The 22027-nt window shown below is 43.2% G+C and overlaps 1 protein-coding gene across 1 annotated transcript in view; it reads right to left on the bottom strand.

The window, feature by feature from the left end:
- Positions 1-55: 55 nt before the first annotated feature.
- The window catches only part of LOC115141560 (glucagon receptor-like), a 32128-nt gene continuing 10156 nt past the window's right edge, over positions 56-22027 (bottom strand). The window contains exons 2-14 of the mRNA XM_029680539.2: positions 12620-12790; positions 12037-12133; positions 11660-11767; positions 8785-8906; positions 7191-7297; positions 6589-6742; positions 6282-6441; positions 6136-6196; positions 5971-6040; positions 4932-5020; positions 3909-4047; positions 3655-3696; positions 56-3204 (exon numbers count right to left, since the gene is read on the bottom strand). Of these exons, the coding sequence (XP_029536399.1) occupies positions 2848-3204; positions 3655-3696; positions 3909-4047; positions 4932-5020; positions 5971-6040; positions 6136-6196; positions 6282-6441; positions 6589-6742; positions 7191-7297; positions 8785-8906; positions 11660-11767; positions 12037-12133; positions 12620-12673 (1560 nt within the window). The 5' untranslated portion in view covers positions 12674-12790 and the 3' untranslated portion in view covers positions 56-2847. The remainder of the gene's footprint in view (positions 3205-3654; positions 3697-3908; positions 4048-4931; positions 5021-5970; positions 6041-6135; positions 6197-6281; positions 6442-6588; positions 6743-7190; positions 7298-8784; positions 8907-11659; positions 11768-12036; positions 12134-12619; positions 12791-22027) is intronic.

Raw genomic sequence — 22027 nt, 5'->3', positions numbered from 1 at the left:
TCTATTTTTTTTGTTAGAGACAGAAACAAACAAAAAAATAGACAAATACTTAAACTGGCAGATTAAGAATAATTTAATTTAAATTACTGGTGAAAATAACAAACATGTACATAAAAAGTGAATAAAAATAGTGTCCATTCATGTCACATATACAGCATGTCAGATTTGGTGCTGTTCTTTGTACTGTAATTGCCCCGTGATAACATATTCACACACAGTGAAATATCACTTGAGTGTCAGTGCACCCAGTTGACCCGTTGACAGGTATATAGAACATGCCGAGTTAAGTCAGAAGGTCATGTCCGTTTACGTAATACGTTCCACCCATGCCACAATGGACCCAATGCATTATGGGTCCAGGGTGACAGTCCAGTACTAACTCACTGCATGGTTCTAACGTAGGCATCCATGGAATCCACCACCCTTTGACCACAGTTTACTGTCCACTCTCCTAGATCCAGGTCACGGCACCACTGTAACACATACTAGCAATGCTAACTAACTCTATGCTACATCCGATAGTTTTTTATTATTATTGAAGAGTCAATGTCTGACATAAGCAGTTTTACAAACAAAATTCCAAAAGGTTACATGTGCTGTTGCCAAAGGTACATTATACAAGAGGATATGTGAAGTACAATGCTCAATTTGTGAATGCTATTACAGAATTTGTGAGGTTCAGCCAAGCCACTTTGGAAATTAAGATAATATCACACACACACACACACACACACACAACCATTCGAGTAATGATTTTTGCCACCAGAGGCATCGAGGCAAGCACCAGTAATGACCTTAGTAGGAATACTGCTAGTGAAAAAAATGATCAGTTCATTTGTATGACATAATACATTTTGATGACATTGAGAGATGGATGGTGGACATGCTTGGGTAATGGGTTGGTCCCATTTGGAGTGAATGAGAAGACAGAAATACAGGGACGTTGACAGCTGCCTGGTTTAATTGCCTATAGAACCACTGTTCAACCGGGGGATAGCGACTAGGTGCAATGTGACCCTCAAATGACAAACCATAAAATTAGTTGAGGGCTCTGGATGCTCAGACAGATCCATACACACCGAGTAGTCAAGCTAATATCTGGAGAGGTTAGGGTTATGCTGTGTTCGTTTTAGATTGAGACCCTTCTTTAAATAGGAGTAGGAGATTCTTAGCTGGGTTCACACACAAAAAGAAGTGGCCTTTTAGCAAAACTCATATTGGTTGATTGGTATTTCAAATCTTCACTAAGGGTGAGTGTGTAATCAGGGCAAAACATTTTGTTTGTCACAGATTCCAGCCTGGAGAACCGAGTTTGTTGCATCCTTGCACAGATATGTAATGTAACAGACGTCTTGACATAGGATGAACAGAATGGATCCTAGCTTTGCAAACATGCTGTCAGACACATAGACCTACATACCATCAACACACATACAGTAGAATACTTGAGCATTTTGTAGCTGTGGTTCATCATGTAGAGAGCCATTTCCTATTGCACCATAGTGTCTAGGCCACATGACAGCAGGGGTACTGGGGACTGGGACCTTAATTCCCAGAAGCAGAAGAGAGATTCCCTCTAGGCATGTTACGACCTGTGTTCAGGGGAATATAAAACTGTCAGCTGGGTGGTAAGTGGTTATGGTTAGTCTGGAAAACCTACAAGAAAAAAAACTATTTGTGGAGGGTAACAGGCTACCAGAACTCACCAGGATAGAGATCATTTGCATTTCAGATTGCATAAGCCTGTGATAAATCCAGAAGATGAAAGAAGAAGGTGCCACAACCTACGCCATTCCAGTTATCGTCTTTTCATTTGCATGTAGATACAGCGCTTAAAAGACCTCTGGATTACGTTCACCTTCCATTCTGTGATAGTTTTCACTATGTCAATAGGACCTTACAAATCATTCAACCCATTTTGACAGTGCGTGTATGCCTCACACACAGCCACCACCATGATAGTAATGTGCCTGCCTTAAGGTCTACGATATTGCTTAAGAACGCTGTTTCTTTGCTCACTGTATTCAGTTAAGCCTATAAGGTTGCAGTAAATGTATGACGAGTGAGCAAGGGGCTTTAGAGATGTTAAACGATTGGGTGAGAAGAATTCAAAACACAGTGTTGCCAAGGGAAACCATAGTGTTTGTGCGGCTAGCTCACTGGGGAAGACAATATTGGTTTTACTCACCTCTTACCTTCTCTAAGTCCCTCACTGAGTTTGTCCAATACCAACATATAGACACACTATTGTTAGAATTATCCATTGCACATGAAAAGACGGTCCACGGTTGGCACATAACGTTTCCATTTTGTCCACTAGCAGAGCAAGAGGTAGAAAACAAAAGAAGCAAACCCCCAAAAACAGTCGAATCAGAGCAGATCAAGGTTGGACGGTGTTAATTTCCTAATTGAAGTAGCTTTCCTCAACATCTGGGAGTCCCATAGGGCGGCGTACAATTGGCCCAGCGTCGTCCGGGTTTGGCCGGGGTAGGCTGTCATTGTAAATAAGTTAAATAAAGGTTAAATAAAAAATGTAAAAGTCAATCTAGGTCGATTGAGGCGATATTGCACTTGGGATGGGTCATCTTATCTGCCACTGAAAACCTATAGGAGTCACAACACACAGCCTGATTGGCCAGTGCAGAAAAAACATTCTGGCAATCATCCAATGAGTCCCGGATCATGTTCACACAACTATTAAGACATGGGTTCGATGAAACACCAACTACAGTCGGCCACATAGATCTGGAAGTACACAACTGAAGCAGGCAGGTTGTCTGCTTTGGAGTCCACCCACTAGAAATGACAAAGGTAGCCAGCTAGTCGTTATCCCCCTCGCCGAGCCACTCAGCAGTAGCTCTCAGAGTATTTGATGGCTCCCTCTCCGCCCCCTTTTTCCAGCGGAGCTCCATCAAGGCCGTTCAGCACCTGCTTGCGGGCGGAAATGTAGCAGTAGGCCTTGCCCTTCTTGGCCCCTGGGTGGTGGTGTGGGCGCGGGTGGGCATGCGGCCCCGAGGCGGAGGCGTCCGAGAAGAGGTTGTGGGTATCCTCCTGTGGACAGTCAGGCTGGCAGGGCGGGTCGTGGTGGCACTGCCCGCCGCCAGTGCCCCCCTGTGGCGTGTTGCTGCCCGTGTTGCGAAGGTCGTCCAGGACGTTCATGCCCAGCTTCCATCGCTGCCACTTCTTCTTTATCTCTGACTGCACCTGGGAGAGATGGAGAGAGATGAACGAGGGAAGGTAATGAGTTTTTCCTGACCTTATGATCTGTCCAGGATACAAATTGTATCTACATTTGTTCTTTATTCTCTCTAAGTACTACAGTATGTATGCTACCTCAACCAAACTAGGCCATATCTCAACAGGAAATACATCAGACATTTCATGTCACACAGGGGCCTAACCACTTCTTGACTCTAGACATGGCTGGACCCCTCAGTGACATCACCGTTGCCCTGTGGACTTAGGTTGTGAGCTTCTCTGTGTGACAGCTAACCCACAGTGACAGGGTGACATAACCAGCAGGTCACAGAAAGCGCTGGCTTCTCATAGGAACAAACAGAGACGAACGTGTCGTAAACTCAGGTGCTACGGCTGTTCAAGTGCACTCATTTAGCCCTGGGCTTTGTTGAGAGCACACTTCACTTCCTTACTCACCTCTTTATTGACGAAGCAGTACAGGATGGCAACCAGTAGACCCTGTGGGATGAGAGAGTGAGAGGCATCAGTCTTCCCAATCTTCCCCCATCTAACACATACAGTACCTAACAGAAGCACCGCAGAGAGAAAGTTCATGGAGTAACAAGCAAGAGTGCATGCGGGCACGGGACACATGCACACTCACTCACACAGCATGCATACCCAAACACACCCCCATATAGACGAATAACTTTTGTATCTCATCATATTACCTGGAAAGAGTTGAAGAAAAGTTCAAAGAAGAGGTTGATATTTCGGAGGACGCCCTCGGTCTGTTCCTCTGACATCACGGCAAAGACAACCTCATGGATGCCGAGGAGAGGGATGAGGGTCAGGGTGGACTTTGCCAACCTGCACACACAGAGCATCCTTTACAGAGCCAAGCCAGGGCAACTATTAGAGAGGTCTGTTTGGTCCTATATGGTGAATCGCTTTCATCAATGACATCAATGGATGGTTCACTTTTCACACAAACACATAAAACTCCAAACAAAGAAAGCCACAACTTCCACACCTGGACTCAAGAGCAGGAATGTTAAGTAACGGCTTCAAAGCATCTTGGGAAATCAGAAAGGCAATTCTCTTCCCATGACTCTTTTGGTGGCTCAGAATCAGTGCATCAGCTGCACCTTAGATTCCAATCAGACTCATGTTGTCCGGCGTACCTCGAAGCCAGGCTTAGTTCAGAGGATTATGCATGCAACTGGTCTCTTGGATGTGGCTGGTTTCCTAAAAGAAAAAAGTATATACACCGTCTCCAAGGACCACGGCTCACAATCAAAGGACGGGAAGGCCCCCGTTGAACACCACAGAAACATCAAATGATTCCACAGCTCCCTTTACGCTGCATACTATAAAGGGCAAGTTAACTTAGTGATGGATTATTGAGGTAATGGATGTCAACGGAGTTTGGATCAACAAAAAGAATTGTGTGGATAGTGTCATGTCATCCTAATGTCTGCTGACTCGCACAAGACTAGAGTCCTCGTGTGTTTAGGCTGGAGGATAGGTGACAACGGCGCTGCCCGAGGTACGGTAATGTTCCGTGAATGCGACAGTGTTTAACAAGGTATGACATAGACAAAGTTACGTGACAAAGAAACACATAAAACACGTGTAAGCAATGAGTTGACTTCATCAGTTTTTATAAGATACAATACAGTGTTTGTTTTGTCTTTTTATTTTGATCTGCTTTTATGTCATTCATGGATTAAAAGGTGCTGTATCTTTCTTACCTGAATTTATAATCGGTGTACCTCATTTGGTTTGCCTTCAATTTGGAGACAAGGATCTGTATGATGCGAATAAATATGAAAAAGTTGACCTGGAATAAAAATAAATAAAAAAATAAAACACAATCAACATTAAACCACCGAGTATTAGCTTTATTAATGTCAGAGAGAAAAAAAGGATTTGTATCCAAATAGGTCTGTTCTGTTCTCTGGCATTTCAGTATTATATGACTGTTGAAGCAGGGTGAATATGTGAGAATTCCACAATAAGTTTGAGTTCCAAAGTCAGACTGCAACATGTTAGGGGTATTAACTGCAAAGTCCAGGTGACAGAGTGCAACTGCACGTCGTATTACGTGCGAATGACTCCTATTTACTTAACCTTTATTTTGACAGGCTGTCATGCTATTTTACAGATGAGCCTTGCAATTATAAAAATATACACATCAATACAATGAAAAAAGTAAAACAGAGATAGAAAACACAGTCTATGTCTAACATTACTAACTATGTCAAAAGATGTTAGGCATTTAGACCTTAGGGGAAATGTGAGAGTTGTGGGACAAATTACAAATCATCTGTGACAGGAGAATCCTCATCTCTTCTGGCATGTTGCTTCTGATGCAAAATACCGTAGAAAAAAATCTGATATTTTCCTCCTCTCAGAGTTTCACTGAGAGACGCTAATTAAACACTCTTTAGATCAATCTTCAATGAACATGTTAAGTGTTACTAAGAAAAGAAAAGAAACCAAGTGACATTCATTTCGTCTTCTGGGTTGATGAGTCATCCATTCATTTTAATGTACAGTGCATTCCGGAACCAAAACATGCCCACTCAGCTTTCACATTCGCACAATTTCCCCAGGCTTGTCACGGTCTGCTAACTTCAAAGAGACAAGACTGCAGGGGGAAGACAGGAGGAGCGGTGGGTTGACGAATGAGTAACCCCTGGACCACCATAGCTTTAGGGCACACAGCACAGTCGACACACACACACACACACACACACACACACACACACACACGTTACACACACTCACCAGAATGGCCAGGAGGATGGGTGTGCGGATGATCCACCAGTACGCCATGTTCTCGTTGATCTCCCAGCACCTGGGAGGAGATATGTCACAATCTCTCAGTCGGAATTCTGTTTTTAGTAACAGATGATGAGGAAATAAGATTGAATGGAAATGAGAGTGGCTCACCGTGTATTCTCATACAGGTACCGCACTATAATCCAGGGGACCACAAATAACACTGGGGATCCTACACACAGTGTCATAAACCCATACATTACTGCCAGGAAACAGCATTTACATTATTTATCATGAGTGTGTGTGTGTGTATCTACCCCAGCCGATGAAGAGGTATCCACAGAAGTAGCTGTTCTCTGAGAAGACCATGAGCACCAGCAGGTTGTGAAGGTACAGGCCCTCCACCAGCAGCCAGTAGTAGTTAGCCCCCACACAGTACTGCATCAGCACCTGGGCCACACGGCAGCCAGACAGGGCCTGGGGGCAAAGGTCAGGGGTCAAATGTCAGGGGCGGAGGTCAAGGATGGCTGTCTAATGTATGAGAGACGAATTGTGTCTTTAAACGGTACGCTCGAGTGTGTGTTTCTGTAACGTGCGTTAGTGTGTACAGCCTTTGGTTCCGACCTTATCACTGAGGACATTGGACACGTCTCTGTTGTCTCTGAACTCGGGGGTGTCCCTGGTGAGGACAGCATCTCTGGTGAGGATGGATATGGCTCGCAGGATGAAGGACGCAAACAGATTGGTATGGATATAGTTCCTGGTGCACCTTAGTTTCCTAGGGTACAACACTTGACAATGAGATTACTGTATCGCAAAATTCTTTCCAGCATCATGTACAGTATATGTCAAGTGTAGGATTTTAATTTGATCACTCTTTTGTTGATGAGAATTTTCATGCACAGTAGGGGTGTATTCAACGTTTAAAAAGGCTTCTAAAGTTTGTAATTTCCACTTTAATATTTCAGAACTTGCCATAACAAGAAATATCCATTAATTATAATCCACATAATTCACATTTCCTCTTGCTGCAGGATTATTTTCCTGCTGTAGCAAACTGGCTCAAATGAAGATCTGTATGATTTACATTTACCTAATTCACATCAGATGACTAGAAGTGAAGCCATTGCCTTTAGTCCAAACAAACAGTCCCAAAGTCAGAGTCAAATCCTGACATAAATATGGACTGTATACTGTTTATGACTGTGATCAGAGCCAGCATTTACCTGAAGATGAGCAGTATGATGAGGGCCAGGGAAAGGCTGGCCAGGGACAGAGAGTAGCCCACAGTGTACATCACCCGGAAGTAGGCCAAGATCACCATCTGGTTCTCCTGTGGACAAACAAAGACCTGCACTCAAATCCCAAGTAGACGAGGGAACAACATGACCCTGTTTTCACCTATAACTCTCTGACTCTATTGTTGATGTGCTGTGCTGTACTAATGTCCTGTCCTTTTGGAAGAGTGCAAACAGGGACACAGATACAGACGAAGCAGATGCACTGACCGCAAAAAGTCCTCTTGTCTTGTTGCCTATTATGCCTTGGAAAATGTTCAAAAACACTTTAATGATGCTCAGTACACTATAATAAACTCCTATTAAAAATGCACATTGACACACCAATCGTGGGGGGAAAAATGCATTGGAAATATAGGGAGCGTTATTTAATTCACTGTGAACAGCGATCAGCGTTTACCAACCTATTTTTCTTATCAACAGGGAGTCTGGCTGCAGACTGGAGTACATTTCAGCTGTGGGGCCAATGAGGCAAAGCAGCGCTGCATCATTGGTTGCCAGCAAAAACATAACCCCTAGGTGACGGCTGTCTCCCTCTTCATAAAGAGAGGACTGTGTGTCTCTCAGAGCTCACCCTCACACTCTGAAGCCCTGGCAGATCTATAATCCAGTATGTAGTACTGACTGTAAGGTTCTGTATTGAATTTCCTTAGTCAACCTTGTGTTCTGTTTCGTTGTGTTCTTGAACGTAACCCTGTCTTTCATTTTCGTTCATTGATTTCACCTGTGTTAGTTACTCACCTGGTCTCATCAGCTCCTTATTTAGTTCAGTTCATTCTGTTTGTGCCTTTGTGAGGTATTGTTCGTTTTGACTCTACTAAGTCTTTTCCTAGCTCGTTTGTGAGAACCAGTTATAGCCTTCAGTCCTAGTTTTGATTCACCTGCCTGTTTGCCTACCTGTGTATGACCATGATTCCTGCCTTCTGCGAAGGCGAAAGACACACCTGCCGCGCTCTGCGCGTGAATCTACACCTTTTTCCTCCTGAGTATTCATTACACTGACGAAAGTAATGACATATTTTCTACTGATGTAGTAAATGGACCATTCATTACTGAGCTCGTAATGGAGTGCAGCACTAGATGTGAAATTGAGAGAGGGTAAGGATGACTTGAGTTGAGCATGCTGATAGGGATGATTGGAAGTCAACATGAGGGGACAGCAACTGCTGCTGCTAGCCCACCTCAACATCCATAAGCAATCAGAGCATTCGGGCATTATCGTAAAAGAATGGCCATTCTGGTAATTGCATTTCTATGTCCCCTACAGGTGGTATGCCATTGGAATACCTACTCTATTACTCATTGCTTTTTGAATGGCTATTTGGCCATGAATTAGTGGCATCTGTGGCATCTGTCAGTACTTGGAGGGTCTCCTAAGACTATTGGTGAAGTTTTCTAAAAAATGACATGCAGTAATTAAAAGCATTAACCCTTTGAAAGTATCTTGTTCTCCTCTTAGCCATGTGTTTTATGTGCTCTGAGAAGAGGGTCTATTTCAGGAATGGTGCATGATGGGTATTACCTGTGCCACCTGCTGGTTGTTGTCTGCGTTGCACTGGGAGTGGTCCCTCCATGTGCTGCTGGTGTTGTTAACGGCCCACTGGCCATCAGGCCCACACTCCCGCAACACATACCCATTACGAACTGCACAGACATGGGGAGGGACAGATGAAGGAAGAAGTCAAACAGATGAGACAAATTCAATTCTGTACATTGACATTAAAACCAGTAGATGATGATAGCGCTGAAGTCATCCACGCATTCCTATGGAAAACTCCCGAAGCGCGCCATATTGCTGAATGGGACTGAATGGCACCCCAAATTTGCTAAGCATCATGGTGAAAGTATCTGTAACTAGCATAACTAGCAAACGATCATGGTCGATGTAGTGGTTTTCATCCTGCATGACCATTATTGGTCTGTGTCCCCCCATTATTGGTCTGTGTCCGCACGTGGTCCTGTGTGATGACAAAATGTATGTAGCAGTCAGAATGGATCACGATTGAATGAAATATCGCGATTTGTAGCGGAATTTAAAATAATTGACAGTGGGGATAAAACTTGATCATAATAAACACATTTTAGAGCACAAAATGGCCACCGTTTTTTTGGGGGTGGACGATCGTAATTTAGGTGTGAGTGTTGACGAGGACAAGGCTGGAGACCACTCTGTCATGCTGATTGAGTTCAAATAACAGACTGGAAGCTTCAAAAAGGAGGGTGGTGCTTGGAATCATTGTTCTTCTTGGGTCAACCATGGTTACCTGCAAGGAAACACGTACCGTCATCATTGCTTTGCACAAAAAGGGCTTCACAGGCAAGGATATTGCTGCCAGTAAGATTGCACCTAAATCAACCATTTATCGGATCATCAAGAACTTCAAGGAGAGCGGTTCAATTGTTGTGAAGAAATCTTCAGGGCGCCCAAGACAGTCCAGCAAGCGCCAGGACCGTCTCCTAAAGTTGATTCAGCTGCGGGATCGGGGCACCACCAGTACAGAGCTTGCTCAGGAATGGCAGCAGGCAGGTGTGAGTGCATCTGCACGCACAGTGAGGCGAAGACTTTGAGAATGGCCTGGTGTCAAGAAGGGCAGCAAAGAAGCCATTTCTCTCCAGGAAAAACATCAGGGACAGACTGATATTCTGCAAAAGGTATGGGGATTGGACTGCTGAGGACTGGGGTAAAGTCATTTTCTTTGATGAATCCCCTTTCCGATTGTTTGGGGCATCTGGAAAAAAGCTTGTCCGGAGAAGACAAGGTGAGCGCTACCATCAGTCCTGTGTCATGCCAACAGTAAAGCATCCTGAGACCATTCATGTGTGGGGTTGCTTCTCAGCCAAGGGAGTGGGCTCACTCACAATTTTGCCTAAGAACACAGCCATGAATAAAGAATGGTACCAATACATCCTCCGAGAGCAACTTCTCCCAAACATCCAGGAACAGTTTGGTGATGAACAATGCCTTTTCCTGCATGATGGAGCACCTTGCCATAAGGCAAAAGTGATAACTAAGTGGCTCAGGGAACAAAACATTGATATTTTGGGTCCATGGCCAGGAAACTCCCCCGACCTTAATCCCATTGAGAACTTGTGGTCAATCCTCAAGAGGCGGGTGGACAAACAAAAACCCACAAATTCTGACAAACTCAAAGCATTGAATATGCAAGAATGGGCTGCCATCAGTCAGGATGTGGCCCAGAAGTTAATTGACAGCATGCCAGGGCGGATTGCAGAGGTCTTGAAAAAGAAGTGTCAACACTGCAAATATTGACTCTTTGCATCAACTTCATGTAATTGTCAATAAAAGCCTTTGACACTTATGTAAATGCTTGTAATTATACTTCATCATTCCATAGTAACATCTGACAACAAAATATCTAAAGACACTGAAGCGGAAAACTTTGTGGAAAAGAATATTTGTGTCATTCTCAAAACATTTGGCCACGACTCGTACAGCTAAATGCCTTTCTTGCTTGCTCTTTCAAAACAATGCAGTAATGAAAATCAGTAGTGCTCTAATAACTAAATAAAAAGCCAAATAGAACAAAAACACACAAGAAATAGAACCCGTGAGCACTGTCATTTGTTGTTGTTGTAGCCCTACAATTGTTTCAGAGTGCGTGGGCAGTCCGTCATAAAACATTGTTGAATTCAAATGTTCCGCTGACAGGTCCCCGATAATTTGCCATTTTCTTCTCGTTCAGAAACGGGCACAGTCCTGTTCCAGACACAGCATCAATTACTGCTAAAGATTCAAACATTCTGCCAACACAGTAAATAGACCGGTAGCTTATGTCAAATATTTGACAGTATGAGTATTGCTGTGTCGATAGGAGTGCGACATCATTGCCTATTTCACCTTAGAGTCTATACCAAGGCAGGAAATCCAAAAACCCAATCATCTATTGATGAACTTTTGAACAACAATTAGTCTTTTGCACTACGTGGTCTATTGACAATAGTTCCAAATAACCCTGCAAATAAATGGCATTATTGTCATCATAAAAGGGAATGAAGCGTTTTCCAGGCAAAGTTTTAATGCTCAGTCAAGCGTCCACAGTTTTAAGACAAGGCTGATTTATAATGGGAAACATGCGTATGCTTGTAATACTGTGTACAGTATGTCAGGCGCCAAGTTGATCAAAATCAATATTATTTCAGAAATGGGCAGGGTTATAAATACGGCCCCAGGGCTTTTTGGCGCCGCTAGGTTGCTACGCAGCAGCCGACCAGCAGAGCTTATGATTTCACACTCCAGACCAGACACTGGGGGCCTGATTCTGTACGGCTTTAGACAGAAACAGTGTTAGCATTAACCTCTTAGCTGGAAGTCGGATGAAACAAAATCTCATTTATCCTACCGAACCATAAAGCACTAACCAATGCCACACCAGTACCTTGGTTGTACCAGGGGAGGTACCACGGGCAGGGCACTTTAACCGTGGTGTTGGGGACACCCTCCGGCCAGCAGGCGTACATGTCAAACATACGGCCGCAGAACAAGCCTGGGGGGAGAAGAGAAGATATAAGTAAGCCGTAAGTAAGTAAGTAAGCAGACAGACAGCAGACCCTGAATCCTTCATTTTTTGTCTGAAGCTAAACAGGATAGAGACTGATTAGTTAAGGGGTGATGAAGCCATTTTTAATTGTGAAGCCAACTGCATATTTATACTGTCTACTCTAGACGATAACGTTTTAGATGTTATTCCATCCGATTTATAAACCCGTAATGGGGTTTGTCTGATTAGGACAGGCGTCTGTTTTTGAGTCTTACCTGGGGGTGTGGGGTCAGTGCTCATTTTCAGCAGGCACTCGTTCCTGTATCTGTTCCATTCCTCCACCGTGTGCTTCACCGTCTTCGTTGACACAAGCTGCCGGTCATAAATCACAAGATTGAGGGTCAGGGGTCAACCCCAGTGGGTTCTTCTGGGTAAGCCCTACAATACCTCACTGGGTTTAAAAACCTGACTGGATATAAAGCACTAATGCCTTGGCTTAGTGTAGTGTTGTAACTTAAGTTCTCCATAAAAGCTGACATATACATTCACTAAACCAGCTGCATTGATTGAGGATGCAAAGCACATCAAACGGACACTACTGTTAAGCTCAGCTTCCCAGCACTCTGATTGTGTTCTATAAAGCACACAGACCATTATTATCTGCAGTGATTCAGAACGGTGAATCATCTTCACATGACTTACATTTCATAACGGCTCCTGAGGACAATCAAACAAACTAACGACGGAAGCGTCTAATGACACGACACACTTCTACGGATGGGATTGAAGGTGCAAAGTAATGTTATAAGTACAATCACTACTGCCGTAATGAGCAGAAACAAAGTTAAATGTGCCTACCAGAGTTCTGCACAGGACAGACAGGATGAGGAGGAGGATGGCAGGGGTCTTCATCACTTAGAGGAGTGCCAGGGCGGAGGGCCACTCATCATCTCAGGGCTGCTGGGTGTTTTTGACCCAGGGGGGCCAGAACCAGGCATTGCCTCAGACCTCCACCCCATAGCCCGCACCCTGCAAAACAACACACACAATCAGTTTGACCTACTGTGTACAAGTACAGAGCAATCACACAATATGGGTTTGGGTTACAATTCTTATCATGTAGTACGCTAAAACAAGCTTGTGGGTCCACAATGGGAATAGGATTTGGCATTTGATTTGTGGAAAGGAAGTCAAAACGTAATGGCACGGGATCAATGATGCCGGCCCAATAATTGTGGCAGATGAGAATTTATCATTTCGTCAAGTGATGTAGCCACTTAGTTCAAATGTTAATGAGCCCAATCAACATGTAATCATTCATGAATCCGTGAATCCCAATGAGGCCATGTAGCTGATTAGAGCATGTGCGGTTTCAGGACACTGTGACAACAAGACACCCATTTTGTTGCTACTGTAGTGTAGGCTAATTTGAGCATGTCCACACCCAAGTCTCCCAAAGACATCTCAATGAAATCTAACCAGAGTGCTATCTAACAATCTGATGGGGGGGGGCAGTCGTTGTAATCTTGGAAACATCCACATAAAGAAGCTCAGAGCCATATACTCTATTTAGAGAGTTAGGTCATTGAGGTTTCTGCATTATGATGCATTTACATGTCATAACAACATAATTATGGCAGCCATGTTAGCTCCCCATTAATATTACATGGGGGAAATTGAAACAAGAAACAGATCATCAACGAGGGGCTACTGCCTTGGTAACCAAACAAACACACTTGCTAGTTTAGCTAACCAAACCATCAGTCCTAGCTTGCTATTAAGAACATTGAATTCAACAATGTCAATAACGTTTTCAATTCTTCTTCTGCTTTCAAAAGCAGCTCAAACTGGTAAGAATGAACTATAGCCTTTGAATTCTACCGTGCAAATACACTGTTATGGGGAAATAATGCACAATTTAGAATGCCCTTCAAGCCAATCAGAAATGAGTGTCCAACAATGCCATGGTATAATGCAATGTAACTGAATGTGACTGTAACTACCAATTGGAAACCACGAAAGTGGGGAAACATTTTTTTTTAAATAAAAGAATACAAACACTGAACATAAAATATTGTTCCCATTGTGCCTGCTATGTTACTTAAAGAGCTGGAACACATTGGTCTACACAGCAACTCCCTCAATGTACATACTGTACTGTGCTAACCTCATTGTTGGGGATCAAACATTTTATACAAAGAGTTTGTGCTTTTGTTTACAAAGAGTTCATGCACACAGAGGATCCTTTTTCAGACCGAGAATTCTTCCTGCACAAGGAATTTGGAAATTGTACGCATCACATTGACAATACTTTTTTTCCCTCTGAATTCTATTTTTCTTGTGCTGTATTACATCTCTTGTGATTTGAGAAACGTTCTACATCTACAAAAATAACCCCAACTGTGTACATTCATCGAACATGACATGTTTGAGTTTTAGGGCATAAAAGAGTTGAGGGGGAGTTGAACAGTATCCTGCCTTCGTCTAGCTTGTTTTTCTTTTCAGGGGCCAATTCCCAGCAGGTGTCTCTATTTTTTTCCTCTGTACAAAAGAAAATCCAGTAAGTCTGCAGACAAACACTGTAGCATACACACAAGATCAAGAGTAGCTACTCAAAACACAGATTGTGATCCAAAGTACACCGTCGGTACTTTATTCCTTCGCAAACTATGAGCAGCCATTTCGAAACACCCCGAAAAGCGTCAACTTCACTTCAGAAGAACGCTCTGAAAAGAACTATTAAGGTTCAAAGCTGGAGATGCCTCTGGTTCTGGTTTAATTTATTCAGTAACTCTTGAACAAGCAGACGAACTGTGAGGGTTTTCTTGACCCGTGAAGGGTTTGGACTAAAACCAAGAACCGACAGGCCATTATTACCATGTCATCTCATCCTGATAAACACATCTTCGTTTAAGTCAACATGTCAGTCAAGCTACTGAACCCTAATACACCCATTACACGTACTATGGCCGTGCAAAACAGAAAAGGAAGTTCCATGTTATCCAACAGACAATATGAGGAAATGATTTGCACATCGTCTGGGTGAGAACCTGCTCATTATATGTGGTGGGTCATATTTGCACAGTAATGAATCCTAATGAAAATCAGCCTCGTTAGCGTGGCCCTGGGCCTCGGGCAATTCCAGTGCACCACTGTGAACAAAACAATCCTTTTTTTTCACGAGAGTTTACGTTCTGCCAGAATATTCAGGGTTGAATTCTCATTATTGGAGTTCGTCTCACAAAACATCCAGGGGATCCTACCGTTAAAGCTGCTGGGGTTTCAGGCAAACAATTACAGACTTATCTGAAAAAGAGGTATTCTCTGTAGGGTCTCAGTGGAATGTACAGCTACAGTATGCACATAGACTGTATCTATACAAAGAGCGCTCTTGGCATGAGATGGGAGTGATGATGATGATAACCTGCCTCATTGCCAGTCATACCTGGCAGGAAACCACTCAAACTGGAACCTAATCTGACGCCAGAATGTAGACGGGTAAGAGGCAGCATCATGAGACAACCTGGGCTGCCATAACAGGTTTGGCCAAAGTTTGTGAGACGTGAGGAATAGGGAGAAAGGCAACATAGCACGGATGACTTATGTCAAGAAAGAAATTACTTTTCAAAACCAAGCTACAGTACAGACACTCTTCATCAAGGTACCACGTGATTTTCCAAAAAGTGATATAATCTAGAGTATTGTATATTATTAATGGTATGTTCATCATGCCTCCTTTCATGAGGGGTGATAAAGGTAGCAATGTTTTGACATTTGTGTGTAGGTTAAGTAGGTTTAATCCATCCCTGTACTGTGTCGGCAGTGACAAGCTTGGCCCAGTGAAGGAACACATGCACGCTTCAATCCACCAGATGAAATGATGTGAGAAATGTCCTCCGTCTAGACTTCCTTCAAAACTTTGGCTCAGGTTTTAACTGACGATACGCTTTGAAGGAGAAATTGGATTCTATTCGTGTGTCTTTGGCAAACCTCTGTCACCCTGTAATGATAAAAGGCTTCGACGACACCACATTTTAAGCCCAAATGACTATGAAAAACAGATTATCGCTTCGGGACAGAATGGCACTTCATCTGGAATCAAATAGACAAAAATATAAGCAGATGAAGAAGACGTAAAAATGGGACTGTCAAGAAGTGGGGTAATGTTCACCAATGACAGCCTGGAGTTGGCTGATATAGTGTCTATAGTGCACAGATCTAGACGGTTATTTATTTATTGTATTTCAGGTCTACTTACCATGTCAATGACTTCATGTGTCAATGCCAACCTGGTGATATAGAGTAGAGTCACAGTCTTTTGAGAATGAAAACAAGAGAGAACTGCAAGTAATTCACCAACCAAACACAAGGTTTAAGGATATCTCGTCAGTTGTGTTATCTAAACTGCGCCCCCAGTTTTTCAGGTTGTGTTTTTCCTATTTCCCAAGCTTCTACAACACAGTTAATCTTGTGTGGAAGCTGGCATCTCTCACCGATCACAAACAGTAATAGGAAGCACATGAGCCAGGGGTTCTGGTTGCATGTAACTTGCAGTAGAGGGACTGTCTCGGACCAGTGCTGTCACAGTTTTTCTGTCATCAAGGGCAGACATGCTTTTAAAACAGGGTGGATGATGTGTGACCCTCTCCACCCTGGTCAAGCGGGAAACTGTTTCGGCAGAGAGTGTAAGAGGATCAGAGCTAGGCTACTGGATCTCCTTAACACCCGGGCTATTTCAGGTCAGTCCAGTGGCCCTCGGTGACCCCTCCAACTCATCATCTGTGACTAAGGTAATAACACTAAGGCCTGGAAGTGCGGCAGCTTCAAACAGGGGAAAGATTAGAACTGGGGATTTGAGTTTGTGTGCATAATTAGGGCAATGGACGGGGTGCGACCTGACCCGACCAGTTTTAGACAGATAGACGCCGTCTATACGGCAAGCTGGGGCAAGTCAGCTTCCCACTGCTCACTTTATAGTGCTGTAGACTAGTGGCAAAGTTAGTATGTAAATCTTGGTGGGGCAAACTCTTTCTTTTTTTTTTAGATGCATGCCAGCAAAGCCACTACACAACACTAAACAATACATTCGTTGCATTATAACTGTGACAAACGGTGCTGACAAACTGTTAGGGCCTACATAATGCTGCCCTAACAGCAGAGCTTTCTTTTCAGCACCATGGAGTGAATCCTAACCACCATCTGGCTATCAGCTGAGCCTTGTCTGGCAACAAAAGAGTTCATTTAGTCTCATTTACTGCCTTTTTAGAAAACATAGCTGATATGGCTGACTTGCATAACAAATGTGGTTTCTACTGACTGTTGAGCTGTTCAAGCTATGGCATAAGGGAACAATGAGTGGATAAGAGGCAGTCCAACTAGAGAACATTACCAACCCCTATGCTCTGCATTTACCGCTGGCTGCCCCACCACCACAGAAAGCACTGAGCTGGGCTGAAACACCTGCATTATGGAGCTGCCTCACTCAAGAAAGCATAAAAGAGAACATGTTTGTATGCGGCTTTATTAACTCTATGATTTTTTTAATATATATTTTTTTACATTGTTTGCAAACTTATATGTGACGTATTAATGCCAAAATAACATGCAAAACAGCCACAAAAAAACAAATATATATATATACTGTGAGGACAGACACTGGGAGACGAGAAGCATGTACCGGGAGTGAACATTTAATAAACAACGTACATGAAACAGAACAGGGGAAACAAAACGACATTAATGCTGACACAGGTATGAAACGGAGGAATAGACAGATATAGGGGAGGCAATCAAAAACGTGAAGGAGTCCAGGTGAGTCCAATGAAGCGTTGATGCGCGAAACGATGGTGACAGGTGTGCATAATGAGCGCCAGAGAGGGGGAGCGGGAGCAGGCATGACAGATACAGTACCAGTCAAAAGTTTGGACACCATTCAAGGGTTCTTCTTCATTTTTTACATTGTCGAATAATATTGAAGACATCACAACTTTGAAATAACACATATGGAATCATAATAGTAACCAAAAAAAGTGTTAGAGAAATCAAAATATATTTTATATTTGAGATTATTCAAAGTAGCCACCCTTTGCCTTGATGACAGCTTTGCACACTCTTGGTATTCTCGCATACAGCTTCATGAGGTGTTCACCTGGAATGAATTTAAATTAACATGTGTGCCTTGTTAAAAGTTAATTGGTGGAATTTCTTTCCTTCTTAATGTGTTTGAGCCAATCAGTTGTGTTGTGACAAGATAGAGGTGGTATATAGAAGATAGCCCCTAGGTCAGTCAATGCGGAACATTTCAAGAACTTTCTTCAAGTTACCTCTGCTGCAGAAGATAAGTTCATTAGAGTTACCAGCTTCAGAAATTGCAGTCCAAATAAATGCTTTCAAGAGTTCAAATAACAGACACATCTCAACATCAACTGTTCAGAGAAGACTACGTGAATCAGGCCTTCATGGTTGAATTGCTGAAAAGAAACCACTATTAAAGGACACCAATAATAAGAAGAGACTTGCTAGGGCCAAGAAACACAAGCAATGGACATTAGACTGGTGGAAATCTGTCCTTTGGTCTGATGAGTCCAAATTTGAGATGCAGAGTAGGTGAACGGATGATCTCCGCATGTGTGGTTCCCACCATGAAGCATGGTGTGGGGGTGCTTTACTGGTGACGCTGTCTGTGATTTATTTAGAATTCAAGACACACTTAACCAGATTGGCTACCACACCATTCTGCAGCAATACGCCATCCCATCTGGTTTGCTCTTAGTGGGACTATCCCTTGTTACTCAACAGGACAATGACCCAAAACATACCTCCAGGCTGTGTATGGGCTATTTGACCAAGAAGGAGAGTGAAGGAGAGTGATGGAGTGATCAGATGACCTGGCCTCCACAATCACACGACCACATCCGAAATGAGATGGTTTGGGATGAGTTGAACCGCAGAGTGAGCAGAGTGAAGGAAAAGCAGCAAACAAGTGCTTAACATACGTGGGAGCTCCTTCAAGACGTTTGGAAAAGCATTCCTCGAGAAGCTGGTTGAGAGAATAACCAAGAGTTTGCAACGCTATCATCAAGGCAAAGGGTGGCTACTTTGAAGAATCGAAAATCAAAAATATATTTGGATTTGTTTAACACTTTTTTGGTTACTACATGATTCCATATGTGTTATTTCATAGTTGTGATGTCTTCACTATTATTCTACAATGTAGAAAATATTCAAAATAAAGAAAAACCCTGGAATGAGTAGGTGTATCCAAACCTTTTGACTGGTACTGTATATATCTTTTTAGCTGAACAGATGGGGGCTCAAAAACCTGCCCCGAATGACGGGGTCGCCACTGCTGTAGACACTGTCAGCGGGGAGAAAATAAACGTTCTCCATGCATTAGCACTTTAGCACACAGGCAGCATATTTCGAAAATGAAATGTGTGGTGCATGGATGGCGTAAGCTACAGAGATGAGAATAATGAATGCCTTTTCAAATTCCGACATTCAAACTCAGAAGCTGGGGTCAGATTCAGCACTATAGCTAACAAGGGAAGGGGAGAGGAATTGTTGCTGAATTCCTGCTGTTGTTGTGTCTCTGAGGCAGATCAGAGCTCTGATGAGCAGAGGAAAGTTACAGGAAGCTGTGGACCCGTTGGCCCTTTTCCTTGTGTGACATCCATCTTCAATCATGTTGTTGTGTGGAGGAGGTCGAGGGAGGAATGGGGGGATCCGCATAGTACCACTGTGATTTTTACTCCAGAGAGAGAGCTGTAATTTCCACATGTTTACGCACACATACCGGTATACTATATGGCAAAGTACACAGAAATGGGCAAAGACATGCACAGGCACGCAAGCCAGCATACCCACGTAAGCACACACCCACACATGCACACAATAATGATAAAACACAGTGTCTGACATCCATAAAAAAAGTTTGGGGGCACTTTTGAGGCATTGTGCTATTACTGGTATTTCCAGCATTGTCCACTGGTGTTGCTGCTAGTAGGAAATCCTAGGAAATGTTCTGTAATGGTTAAGGTGTTGGCTTGACAGTTACTGGACATCGGTTCGAGTCTCGGTCGGTGCTAACCCCCTGAATTCGCACTTCCATGGTACTTCCATGGTTGGTTTCATTGACTCTCCTCTTTAACTGTGGGCGGCAGGTAGCCTAGTGGTTGGAGCATTGGACTAATAACTGAACGTTTGCAAGATCGAATCCCTGAGCTGACAATGTAAAAATCTGTTCTTCTGCCCCTGAACAAGGTAATTAACCCACTGTTCCTAGGCTGTCATTGAAAATAAGAACTTGTTCTTAACTGACTTGTGTAGTTAAATAAAGAACAATAATATATATATTTTTAAACTGATCTATTTTTTAGATACAACTTCTGAGTCTGTTGGATAGGATCAGCTTGAGCAAATAGAGAAGTAGAATCACTGATCTACAAATAGTATTCTCTGACAAATAATCGGTTGTGTGGGATTAAGGTTTGTAGAGCCATGCCTCCCCTGGTTTAGACAATCCCCCCCTACCGAACATGCTGTACACGCACAACCAGCAACACTAGTGGACAATGCTGGAATTACCGGTAAAAGCATTGTGCCTCAAAACTCCTGGTCCTAATTATGTGATCATTATTGTGTCTGTGCATACATAATAGATTGAGGCTACTTTACATGATTCTCCTGATAAATCATAACGACCCAATGCCAAAGAGCACTGTGTGGTTAAATTACAATTTCGACTACACAGGATGGCAAGACATCAGAGCTTGTAGGCTAAAAAAAGAACTGGACTGTGACATACAGATTCCTCTCTGTCTGCTTTCATAAAACTTGTCTCCACACAAAGTTCACCAGGGCTGATAACATTCCAAGAGAATGTATACAAAGATGGCTAAAGATGCAACTCTCCTTACATCTCACGTATGTCCTGTGCACACCCAAACAGTAGGCTTCTAAGCACCCACGCACATAGTGTAGACGCACACGCGCATAGGCGGCGATGTGGGCACACATACAAAAGCACACGCACACATGGGTATGGGTCACAGGATGTTAGTGGCCCCTTAATAGGGGAGGACGGGCTTGTGGTAACGGCTGGAAATGAATGAGTGGAATCAAATACATTAAACAGGTGGTTGCCATGGTTACCGTGTGTTTGATGCCATTTCATTTGCCCCGTTCCAGACATTATTATGAGCCGTCCAGCCCTCAGCAGCCTCGACTGGGGATAAGTCAGAACTTCCTCCAGTTGAACAGTAGCAAGACTGAGGCTATGCTTATTGGGAAACCCAAGCAGGTCACCAGTGCTGGAAACATCTGCCCTACAATCAGCGGCCAGGCCATCCACTTGTCCTCTGTCATCTTCCAGCTTAGGAGTCAAGTTTGATCCTTCTCTATCCTTCTCTGCGTTAATTGACAAACACATTTAGCATCTCCTGGCCTACAAGCCACTGATGCAGACCTTTGAAACATCTACATTTAAAAAAGTCTAATAAATCCATATATTATAACCTACACCTTCACAATAAACCATGATTTATTTTAGACAGGTTTAAATAGTCCATTTCCGAAGAACAAAATAGCATACCCTGATCTGGCTATGCCATATGACTGCGGGCTACACTAGTTAATTTAGCTGGCAAGATTTGCTTAGAATTCCTTAGCATTATTTATTTTAAAGTTTGAAGAATACAATTGAACAAAGCTGAATAAAATAGAAAGGATATTTTCTCCAAACGATTTGAGGGAAGTGCGCACATGCGGCTATTCTTTGTTGAGTGGTTAACAAAGAAATGGGTACTCCTATATGCTTAATTTAGAGTTATTAATGTAACTTCAGTTGTTCTACAAACGTTGGATTATATGTTTTGATTTGTAATACTTTGTAACGCTGCATGATGCGACTCTAACGATGACTTGAAAATAGGCTCTTGAAAGGCATGATCTCTGCTTTGGTTCTTGAGCAGGCTGTACACACTTCATCAGTCTCTCATTCGCAATTTGACAATCACTTGATAATCCCTCGAATTTCACAGCGGCATCCCCTTTGTGTGGCTGTTGTGCCCTTGGCCCGGAAAGCTGCGTTGTGCCGTTCTCCCTGAGTGCTGCACGGTACGAAGCACCTGTCACTCAAATGGCTCTCCATCACGTGATCAGTTCTTTCTCCCAGGCTACAAGTAAAGACAGATACATTGGGGACGCAACTACGCATTTCTTCAACCAATTCCAAGGTGCGTATTGAAGATATTGGAAGAACTGTCC

This window comes from Oncorhynchus nerka, linkage group LG14 (genome assembly GCF_034236695.1).
Source record: "Oncorhynchus nerka isolate Pitt River linkage group LG14, Oner_Uvic_2.0, whole genome shotgun sequence".
NCBI lineage: Eukaryota > Metazoa > Chordata > Actinopteri > Salmoniformes > Salmonidae > Oncorhynchus > Oncorhynchus nerka.
This window is presented reverse-complemented; position numbering and strand designations above follow the sequence as displayed.